This window comes from Protomyctophum parallelum (genome assembly GCF_964188405.1).
Source record: "Protomyctophum parallelum genome assembly, chromosome: 12".
Classification (NCBI taxonomy): Eukaryota; Metazoa; Chordata; class Actinopteri; order Myctophiformes; family Myctophidae; genus Protomyctophum; species Protomyctophum parallelum.
In genome coordinates, this window is record NC_139712.1 from 50,504,056 (window position 1) to 50,516,123 (window position 12,068).

Genomic DNA, 12,068 nt, shown 5'->3' on the forward strand with positions numbered 1-12,068 from the left:
TTGTATGAGGGGGAGGGGGGGGGGGGGGGGCAGTCGAAACACAGCCGAAAGCCGCACAACACAAATGTTGTGTCAAACCATGTGACTTCCATTGGAAATGCATCGGGCAAGATGTAAACAAACCCTTTGTTTACATCTAGCATGCATCAGTGTTGTATGCTAGATGGAAAGGTGTGAGTGAAGCCTAACCGATCTTGAAATGTCCTTGCTGCTCTATGCTGTTGATGATGCTCACATCTAAGTGATCTATACAGTTAGATGCTCTCCAATCTGCAAGTCAACCAATAGAGCTAGGTTAATGGGTGCCCCCATGTGAACAAACTTTCATCAGATAAATAAAACAAGAGCCTGAAGGTGACCACCATAGACTGAAAGTGAAACATTTGGAGTTTCTTCTCTCACCCTTTCTGAACCATCTTTTTTAAATGACTATTCCAAAGTGAATTTCAATAGTTGTAAGTGACAAAAGCAAATGCAAGGAGTGTTGGTCTTTCATTTTATTGAGGGCATACAGATAGAAAAGTAATTGACACTATCCATTTTAAAAACACTGTATCCCAAATATATATATTTCACAACAACCACAACAGACATCATCTCAACTGGATGTACAAAGGAACAACATTCTATACAGGCACTCTATAGAAGTATAATTAATTGCACAGCAATTACAATAATAATGTTATTACATTTCCATAGGAACTAACATTCAGAAGTTCATCAACAACTATACATCAAACCATTTCAATGTCTGCACAGAGCACACATACATTACACTATAGTACATATCTATACATTCCATAAATATCTGTCTGCCTGTATATTTGTCCTTCATAACTCCAGAACTGTTTATCCGGTCGTTTTCACACTTAGCGAGTGTATTGCCGAGGACTCAAGGAAGTCACGTGTGAAATCCTTTTCCGATCAGCGGTTCTCCAGAACCGACCCACGGTGAACCAGCACGCAGGAATGTGCACTGCACTAGTCTTAGTTAAAACATTCTTATTTGTGTCTCAAGTTACCACAGCGAGTCATTTTGCATAAGATTACTCACAGTATAATATGTAAATGCAGACGCCGCTTCTTTCCAAGACATACAATCCCAAAACATTTAAGGTCAATTGAATTCCACAAAAATGTCCATTGTCATAAAAATATATATTTATAGATTATACTCAAAACCTCACTTACAAAATAATTACAGTATAAATAATTACAGTATGATTTTGACAAATCCTGGTGCTTTTGTAGCTCTTTACTGTAGGTTGTTTTGTCTTTACAAACTGGATTCTACTGGAGTGAAAGCGTTTCCTTTTATCACTTGAGGTGTCGGTACAGTCACATCCTTGACACATCCTTCAAGACATCCTGCGTCTTAGCCACACCAATAGCAAATACCGGTACTGTACTGTACTGTATGTACACTACAGAGATGCTGAATGATATAGTTATAGTACCACTGTATCACTTTCAATCACTGACCTGCAGTGTTGCTAAGATAACTGAGGATTAATTCACAAGACATTAGACCATATTTTCACCCCACTTTCCCATTCATTACAAAAATATCCCAACTCTTCTAAAGAGTCACACTTCACAGGGCAACGTCACAGACAACAGCTCAGAGAGTGAAGGATAGTATTCAATTATAAAATATCCTTCCGTAACAGTTTAGCCACATGTCATGTGCTAGCTGTATTCTGTGGCGGGAGGCCCTCTCACAAACTTGTAGTAACTGGCCACGGCCCCCAGGTCGATATACAGAGAGCCCTTCCTCCTCATGTGGCCAGACTCCTCAGTATACAGGGAAGACTCTACGGAGACAGAGCAGAGAGTTGTTCATTCTGGTAAGCATTATGTACTGTATTGTGTCTGCAATATTTGCACGTGTGAGTGTGACTGCATTTGCACATGGATGCGTCTGTTGGTTATTTTCTTTGGTATTTTATGTTCACATCTTATTACTATGTTAAAAATGACCTTGTATTTGGTGTACAGGACTGCCCTGTCACCCAGTGATGTTATATCAATATTTGCATGGTATTAATCCTATTATCAGTTGTCAGATGGAAAAATGGAGCACGACCTGATAAACAACTTTGCTCTAAAGATGAGGATATAAACACCCTCTCACCCCATGAGATAAAGAGTCAAACAACAGAATCCTAATCACGGGACGTGATTAAAGTCAAAAACAGGATTCAGACAATCGGACGCTCATGACACTGTACTCTGATAACCACCTATCGACCTATTGCAATGTGACAACTGAATTCTGTATCTATGACATGTTTTTCCATGTGCAAAATGATGTAACGGGGTTCTGAACACTTACAGTACGGAGAATCTCTCTTCTACTTCCTTGACATTTCTTGCAACAACGCTTGAACCGAAGATTTTACTAAAGATCTGACTGCTTACATGGTTTCCTGTGTGAAATTCTTTCAGAGTCTCTTCCTCTCTGGTTTCCCCAGAGAGACATACTTTTTGGGTGAATACTTTTGGATGGTTTTGATCGATTGAGGTTTCTCATGGTTCAAAGGAAGAATAGTTAAAGTGGAGATGCTATTATAACTCTAACAGCGTCCCGTCCCCCCCAATTGAATTGCCCACAAGAGCTACAGTAGCAGCCGTTCTACCAGGCCTCACCCTGTGTGGTGTCTGTATGGTGGCTGTGCTGCCTGGCCTCACCCTGTGTGGTGTCTGTATGGTGGCTGTGCTGCCTGGCCTCACCCTGTGTGGTGTCTGTATGGTGGCTGTGCTGCCTGGCCTCACCCTGTGTGGTGTCTGTATGGTGGCTGTGCTGCCTGGCCTCACCCTGTCTGGTGTCTGTATGGTGGCTGTGCTGCCTGGCCTCACCCTGTGTGGTGTCTGTATGGTGGCTGTGCTGCCTGGCCTCACCCTGTGTGGTGTCTGTATGGTGGCTGTGCTGCCTGGCCTCACCCTGTGTGGTGTCTGTATGGTGGCTGTGCTGCCAGGCCTCACCCTGTGTGGTGTCTGTATGGTGGCTGTGCTACCAGGCCTCACCCTGTGTGGTGTCTGTATGGTGGCTGTGCTGCCTGGCCTCACCCTGTGTGGTGTCTGTATGGTGGCTGTGCTGCCTGGCCTCACCCTGTGTGGTGTCTGTATGGTGGCTGTGCTGCCGCAGCATGGGGTGGTTGGCCTCGCCCAGCGCCGAGTCCAGGCTCCAGCAGCGCGGCTGCTCCTCCCTGGGCGGGTTGATGGCCTCGTCCCTCAGCAGCTCCGTGGCTGAACCCCGCAGGGCAGGGTTCCTCTCCAGAGCTCGCATTAGGAAGGTGCGCATGGTCAGGCTGCAGTCCTCCGCTAGGTCTTCCAGAGGAGGCGCCTGCTTGTGGATCTAGTTTGTGGGTGTGGGTGTAGGGGGGAGGGAGGATAGCAAAATTGTTGTCAGTAAAAACCACAGAAAATTCAAAAAAGCCACAACAAGTGGAGTGCAACTGCGCAGGTTGCGGGCAGCAGTATCAGTCAAGTAGCCATTTGTGCAAGTCCTCTAACAGGCGTCAACTCAATCCTTTGTTTCTTGTTTGAGCCTCACTGTGTAGTACATAGCGTGTAATATTACTTTGGTTGAGATCAAGGAGGAGTTCTCAAGCGCAGACCGTTGGGAGAGAGTAAATACCGGTACTCTAAAAACAGCCTCCACATGAGTGGTTTCATGAGGAAGTGAGTCACCCTACAAGTTAAATCCAGAGGCCGATAACCCACTTCAGAAAACAAAACCTCTGTCATGGAAACCTTTTCAAAGAGCCAAATGGAAGCGGCAATAGGCTGACAGGCTGACTCACTAGGCCCTGGAGGTATATGTGCTACAAACTAGAGTCAAGAGTCAACAAGAGTCATGCTTTAATATCTTATGATAATCTTAGCTGTGGAAAATTGCAGAACAAGGTCATGGAAAACTTTTTAGACACATGATGTTGCTGTGCACCTCGAATCAGGAGGATTTAGTTGTGTGATAAGACAAATGACCATGGCATGGTTATGCGCCTACTGCATGACTGACTACTGGGCATTACCCTCCTTACAGAGAAGTAAAAACTAAAACCATACAAACATTCATCATTCGTCTAAAGCTTTTAGAAAGCTGGAAAACAACTAAGACTTATTTATCATTCCTTCGCATTCTGCACAGCAGTCATTTATATGCTTATATTACTTACAATGTAGAGATATGATGGGTAGGAGGTGCGTGGGTATCTCCTCACCCAGGGGGGGCTACCCGTCTGCATGTGGATGATGGTGGTGCCGAGGCTGTAGATGTCCGTCTTGGTGTTGTGTCCCCGACACAAGACAACCTCTGGACTCATATACATCTGTGAGACGGCAAGGTTGAATAAAGCATGCTGTTATTATTACACAGGTTAAATGAGGGCAGAACTGCAGTTCCTCTTTTATCAGTTCCACTAAATTAAATGATTCAGGAGAAACAACCAAAAAAACAAGCTTATGCTAATGCTGCACAATGTTGCACATACTGCATACAATGGGACTTGTTTGACATAATATGTGACACAGCAAACTGCCCAAAATTCAGATCTAGGCTCAGCATGGCCATGGGCTAATGTGTGCATGACTCCCTCTGTATGAAATCCTATAGAGAATTTCATATGGAAAAGCTTTATGTACGGTATGTGTTTTATATTTCTATTTTTTTTACATTTATGTTTTATCAGGAGTTACCCCTGAAGATGTTGACCTTGTATATCGGGGGAGTGCAGAAAATGCAGTGGCCCAAACAACTAACATATGATATTACTGAAGCCCATATTTCAGTATGCTGGAAATTCCACTCAGTTGCACATGTTAATGTCATGTTAATGTCAGCCAGAACAGCCTAGTATTGCTAGCTGTCTGTTAGCTGCCTCTCCTTGTTATTACCGCTGGGCGTCTGCCCTGGGACTTTCCACAAGCCAAGCAGCCACAATGCAGACGGACACACACACACACACACACACACACACACACACGCACACACGCACACACGCACACACACACACACACACACACACACACACACACACACAGAGAGGCAAAAATACAGGGACAAAGTAGGGACAGTGCAAGAGAAGAGGGGTCGTGAGTTCTTGTTACCATCATTCTAATCTGTATACAGTACTGTATGCCTCCGACTCATTTTCTAGTTGTTTTTCCTGCTTGGCTAACACTATAAGTATTTGTGTAAGTTCAACGGGTTAACTGATCCGTGCATTAATTCTTGCAAGAAATTAGCTCTCTCCCACATTTTCTGCAGATAGTTTTGTCTAACTGACAGGTCTAACTGTCTAACTTTATGTCTAACTGACAGGCAAGTGCTGACAAGACTCTAGACAAAATTGTACAGAAAAAGGGAGTCTCAAAACCCCAGTCGCAAACAAGGAAGACAGCTGGTTTTTGGTTCTGTTTTTAGGTAGAAACACAGTGTCTGAAACCCAGCAGGAAGTGATTGTCTTTACTGTAGCAATGCGTTATATTGAAGTTTTATTATTGCTCTCACCTCTGTGCCCCTCAGGTCTCGGGGGATGTACATCTCCTCTGTCATCTGCACGGTCAGGCCAAAGTCCACCAACACTGCCTTGTCTGACATCAGGACAATATTACTGGCTACAGGAGAAAAGGAAGAAAAAAACAAATTAATATTGACTGTGTATCAAAGAGGATATTGCCAAGAAGCTACTTCCTCATTGCTGAAGTTATTGTTAGTCGATGGGCGTGTCCGTGTCGGCTAACATTTGAGGAAATGAACACGGCTGAACATGAACAGTAGTTAAAGAGTTCTCAACCATGCTGCTGTTCAGCAGCCTTATACTGTGTTTACACTGGAGCAGCATTATGTGGGAAAGGGCATTGGCGTCTTCAAAGTAGTTACTGAGAAAGCCAAACAAGCATTTGGCATGCTTTGAGGCCGCACACAATTTGACAGATAATTTAAAGGCAGGCGTTTCCAAAAGCGCTCACCCTTCTCTTTCGTTACCTCACTGAGGTGAAATTACATATTTTGACTGGAGGCAGGAAACACAGAGGACCACAGCGGCACGTCACAGGGCCTGGGCCACAAAGCACACCATTGTCATAACTCTCCTGGCTGCAGCCTACATTTAACCCTTCTACACGGAGGGCGCAGGGGAAGGAGGGAGGATCTGGCTGGAAATTCCAGACACCAAAGAGCCTTTAGGTTGTGACTGGCTGCTGTGGATGCGGAGCTTTGATCCCCGGGCTGAGATTAGCTCTCATCAGAGGAACCCAGCTGCATTAACTCCACCTAGCTAGCTTCCTTTGTTGCTCTCTGTTAAGTACATACCGTAACAGAATTCAACATTGCTATTATCAGCAATAACAAATACAACGCTTACTGTTGACCCAAACCAAATTGAAACCCTGACGTGCAATAAAACACATTATGTATCACTGTTTGCTTAATATGGTCTGGTCATTGGCTGTTCCTCACCAGATTGAACCTGTAGCTTTCCTTCTAAATATAATGTCTTAAGAAGTTAAGACTGTTGTCACATAAGGTGTCACAAGGGTATCACAAAGAGTGTCAGGCAGCAACAATGTTTTTTTTTCCCTGAGCCAAACAAAGCCCTGAACAAGGACATTTCTCAGTGTGCTAAAATGTTATATCCTTACTTTCTTAAAAGATTTCTATCTCTGTTGTTGCATATTGTTATTGTTAGTACAGTCTGCAGAGAGATGCCGCGGCAACATTTAGATGATTATGCTTGTATGAGTGAGTGACAAATAACGCCTCTCTAATCTTGAATCACATCATCAAAATAATGCAGATGAGAGGAAGAGGGAGTTTGTCAGGCTTACGTTTGATGTCGTGGTGAATGATGTTGTGGGAGTGCAGGAACTCCAGGCCGCGGAGAACCTGCTTGGTCACCCAGATGATCTCGAACTCTCTCATTGGCCCACAGCTCTCCAGCTTCTCCAGGACGGAGCCGCCCTCGCCGGCCTCCATGAAGAGGTGGACGTGTTGGTCCCACAGCAGGGCGCCGTAGAGCTCGGCGATGTTCTCGTGGCGGAAACGGGCCTGGATCTCCACTTCGGCGGCTTTGAAGTTCTCCACGGGGATCTAGGGACAATGGCATGCAAGGAAATTAACTATTGTACAAATGTTCACACAACGTCCTATAGATTTGTCCCCTGTGTCATCAGTTCTACCGAGAAAACCACTTTGATGACCAATAGAATCGTCTTTCCATCGACTGGACAATCTTGTATTATGCATGAGATTAACTGAATTACTGGGTAGTGAACTCACGCCACTAAGCTTTTTCCAGCTGTGTGTGTGTGTGACACTGTCAACATTGTATAATGTAAACATAGCAGTTGCTGTGACAATGCCAGACTGGGAAGCCACCCGACCTTGTCTGCTAATAATTCCCACTTCGGGAAAACACCAAATATATAAGGCCCCTTTGTGAAAGGGACTGAATAACACACATACTGTATACGTAAATAGAATAGAATTGAGTCATTTCATCGACTGTAGTGGGACATTGTAATCAATTGCGCGCGCGCGCGCGCGCACGCCGCACACACACACACACACACACACACACACACACACACACACACACACACACACACACACACACACTATTCTGAATATAATGTTGAAACGAACTAACTTGGTGTCAGACAGTCTACTAGACTCGACAGGTCTAGTAAATGAATTGTAGAGGCAGTTATTTTCCCCCTGAACAATGTTGCTCTTTGCGGCTCATTATCAGTGTATGCAAAGTCCAGACATGAATAATGTCATATTTATGTGAGATTCAGTAGCAAAACACTCTTAGCAGTGTCTAACTTGTTACGGAAGTACACCACAACATTCTTGGCTCTCAAGTTATGAGTTATGAGTTAACAGTTATGAGACATTCTCTCTGGCTGGATTCCAATCATACCTCGGCAGCAGGACTCACCAGTTTGCATGCCATTCTCTTCCTGGTTTTGGCGTCCTGAGCCAGATGGACTTTCCCAAAGGAGCCTTTAGGCACAAGACCTGAGCCATAATTCTTGTAAGATAACGTCCACTGAAACAGGACCACGTCCATATTGATTTGATAGCGTCCATTCTTGACAGCCATATCCTTCTGCAAGCAAAAGGCAGATACAAAAAAGGTTGCAGCTTCTCTGTCCAAAATGTATTGCATAAAAGCATAAACACACTGAGCTCAGTGGCCGTATGTCTGCCCTGAGATTGGGAGGATGGGGTTCAATCCCACGGTAGGGTCATAACCAATCACTATAGAAATGGGACCCCTTCTTGGCACTCAGCATCATACTGTACATACTAGCGTCATATCCAGGGGGTTTACCTGTACATCATGGCTGGGGGGGGGGATGTACTTGGAACATCAAGCTACCTCACACTACAGCAGTGGTAACCAACCTTTTCGAGCCCAAGAGCCCATTTTATTCCCAATCGTAAGCCATGATCTACCACTAAAAAAAACACTTTTTGCGATTTCTGACAGGCTCAATGCATGTGCACACATCCACACAAAGACTATAGTTTAAATAAGAATAAATACTGATAATTATATAATCAGTGCCAAAATATTAAGACAAATGTATTTTTCCATAGTCAGAGTAGAGTAGTCACTAGTGAGAGGCTGTTTAGCTCTGTGTGTTTTTACATCGTAGTTCTGTTCTGATATGCATGACTATTGTGCACAAGTTGTGCATCACAACGCCCCCCCCCCCCCCCCCCCCCCTAGACGAACTCTATGCAGTTGATGGCCCGATACACATGTCTGGGGCCATCACTGTGAGCTATTCTAAATCCACGTTCTGTAAATGGTAAATGGTGCATTTATATAGCGCCTTTATCCAAGGCGCTTTACAGAGATTGTGCATTACATTCACCCATTCATACACCGATGGCAGCGGAAACCATGCAAGGCACCAACTAGCACATCGGGAGCAATTTGGGGTTCAGTGTCTTGCTCAAGGACACTTCGACAGTAACTCTGGGGGAGCCCGGGTTCGAACTGGCAACCTTACGGTTACCATCCAGGCACTCTACCCCTGAGCCACCGCCGCCCCCGTTCTGTGTATTGGTAGTGATGGCTGGCTGCCTACTTGAATAGCTCGTGCGAGCTACTGGTAGCTCCCGAACCCCTGGTTGGTTAGCCCTGCACTACAGGAACCGTTGGTTCCCATGGCTACATATAAACACAACTTAAAGTATGCCTGAGAGATCATGCACACTGCTGCTGTTTAGGATTTATGAGAAGTAATAAGCATTTAATAACAAGATTAATATCCCTTATAAAAGTAACTCTTCTCCATTAGCTGTATTCTATCATTCTGCCTAAAGAAAGTAACATTAGGAATCTGGAACTGCATCTCTAGAGAACTCACATGATTATTTACTTCCTTTGTTTGTTTGCTCAGCTATGCCTAGTACTGTTTTATGACCGTAGTGACTGTTTCTTCAGCTCCTAAGCAATCAACAGACCCTCATGTGACATGCAACATGTCTGTTTCCTAGGTGTAGCTGTGGGCAGGTATAAAAACTGTGTACCAGACTGGGTTTCCATTGCATTTACAGGTCATGCACGTTTTGGCTCCTTACTCAAGTTAAATCACTCCTACTTTTGTCTGAATTCTTGTCTTGCCTCATTTGTGCATATTATATTATGTTTGAGCATTCACATCTGCATTCACACAGTCCTGGCACATTGCAAAGCTTTTCTTTGCTAGTTGCGATGTAGTTAAACAATGAATGAAGGATGAATGATTTTACTGTGCCACATATCAAAACAGTATCAATACTTGACCACAGTCAGTAGGTTTTACCTTATTCAGAAGTACTCCCATCTCCTGTTGTAGGTGCTGTAGCGCTGCCGGCTGCATGTCGGAGACGAGGTTTACAAAGGATAGGAGGTCTGACACCGTCCCATACCTCACACCACCACCACCATGAACCTTCTCTTCATTCCCTGAATCTGCCGAGTCCACTGCCTCTTCATTCTGGTCCATCTCCTCCTGAGATAGACTGTCTTCTTCTTCTTCTAATGACAAACCTAGTTCTTCTTCCTCGACTCCCTTCGCGTGGTAAAGATTCTCCACAGCGTCAATGATGTCCTCAATGTTCATGTGAGCCAGCAGGAGTTCAATTCCATTGTCATACTCCATCATATTCATCCCTGTCTTGTTCTCCTCAATCTCCTGGCTCTGCAAGGCGACATTGCTCAAATTAGGTCAATGGTGTTTCGTTGCAGAGAAACAAGGAAACCAGCAAGTCTGTTTCAAAATCTATGTATGTGTCTGTAAGTGCAGAGCATGAGACATAAAAGCCTGCTAGAGTGATAAGAGGAGGGACTTCTTTCACTTTTCTCCCCAGTGAAAGATCACTTCCCACAACACTTTGGGAAGCCCCGGGGCCGGGGAGCTTCTTGCCTAATGTTTTCCTAGTGATTCAAACCTGATGTTTGCATAGTGATTCAAAGTTCACAGTGCTGCTGATCATGTAAATATCAAATGTATGTTTTTAAGGCGTACCGCCGCCGCTGTTATGTTAGCACAATGTATTATTTATGCACGGCTATAGGTTAGATTGTCACGTTGACGTTGTAATTTGCCCACTGACTTTCACATGATGTCAGTCAGTAGCTATAGCTACAGGTTTACGAGGTGCGCACAGCAAAATGATAAATCCCCAGTTATATAACCCCGAGAGCGAGAGTATACAACAACAAAGTAAACCATAGCCATGGGCAGAGCAAACTTTAAGGGATGTTTAACTTTAAGATGACTTACCTGCATGTTGTGCGAGGAGCTCAGTTGGAGTGCGCTCTCTCCATAGTGCGTGCTGCTGTTGTGTGTGCGCACTGAGCTGAGCACACAGAGATTACAGACACAGAGACAGACTGACTGACGCAACATGGAAGCAAACGACTAACAACAGGGATGTTATGTCGTAGATAGAAAAGGCTTGCGGGGGGAGTTGTTTAGACGTCATGTGCTGCGGGCGGCTTAATTCTTCCAATCATTCGGTTAGTTTCGTTTTCCCTTTTCCCTTTCTTTTAGTTTTCAAGTTAACTTCTAGGGTTTTATCCCTATTGCGTTTTACTTTTCATCATGTGTTTGGGGTACAACTATAGTGATCCTCTCTATGCACCGGTAGTACAATAGCAATGAAACAACTTTTAGCCATGAAACATATTTAAATTCATAATTTATGTATTTATTAAAAGTTAATTAAAAGTATAAGAAAGTTGTTTTTCATCGTAATAATGATCATGTACAGTTTGGTTCACATGACGCTCGTTGACTGCCATGATGATTATCATGACAGTCATGTTTCAGGGCTAATGTATACAGTATACTTGGGGTTGCAAAGCAGTCCACTTATTTTTATAGGCCTATATAAATGATTAGTTGTGGTGTTTTATTATTAATAGATTAGGCGTGTATTACTGTAAACGAAGGCTTTCACTCCCCACGATATGGGTTGAGAGAGGTCACCATATAGTTGCCCATGAATATTGGAACAGAACTCCTATCGTATATAGAGATATCCGACATACCACCATAACCAGTACTAAAACCACCTATCCAAGTCTGACATCACAATCAATCTACAGAGACATCTAGTGCTGAGATCATGCTAATGCAGAACTCCATATATGATCCGGACGGTTCATTCATCATACGGACTGGCATCATCATCATCGTGACAAAACTGACAATCATCCAGCCACGAAGCCTTATATAAATAGTGTCGAGAAGTTTTTGCCCGCATTATTATGTTAACTTGCTTCTTGTTAATTGCACAACAGAAAAGTTAAGATTTTGGTCAATGCTTCACAAAGTTCACATGTGTCTGTTGTCACTGACTGTTGCTTCACAATGACAGCGATTTCCTCGCGACTCGCGTCTGTCTGAGCAGCCACACGTGCAATGTCTAGTTTCTTCATAGATTTATTAGATTATGGTATTATTACGTTTTGACATTTTTCTTTTGAGTTTTGTTCACTCCCAGTTGCCATAGAACAGACGCGCACGCATGCGCCCTAAGCTCAGGTTGACAG

General features: G+C 43.9%; 1 protein-coding gene across 1 annotated transcript; it reads right to left on the minus strand.

The window, feature by feature from the left end:
- Positions 1-515: 515 nt before the first annotated feature.
- On the minus strand, positions 516-10,865 carry map3k8 (mitogen-activated protein kinase kinase kinase 8). The gene is made up of 8 exons (XM_083778067.1): positions 10,795-10,865; positions 9,832-10,209; positions 7,950-8,120; positions 6,835-7,096; positions 5,516-5,622; positions 4,182-4,334; positions 3,112-3,358; positions 516-1,814 (listed from the first exon to the last, which is right to left on the minus strand). The coding sequence occupies exons 1-8, from the start codon at positions 10,798-10,800 to the stop codon at positions 1,690-1,692; spliced, it is 1,449 nt and encodes a 482-aa protein (XP_083634193.1). The 5' UTR covers positions 10,801-10,865; the 3' UTR covers positions 516-1,689.
- Positions 10,866-12,068: the final 1,203 nt, after the last annotated feature.

Coding starts and splice junctions, on each gene's coding strand:
- map3k8 (XM_083778067.1), bottom strand. Junction 5,623..6,834: donor CATTCACCACGACATCAAAC/GTAAGCCTGACA, acceptor TTTCTCCTGTAG/CCAGTAATATTGTCCTGATG. Junction 1,815..3,111: donor CCATACAGACACCACACAGG/GTGAGGCCAGGC, acceptor CTGTCTCCGTAG/AGTCTTCCCTGTATACTGAG.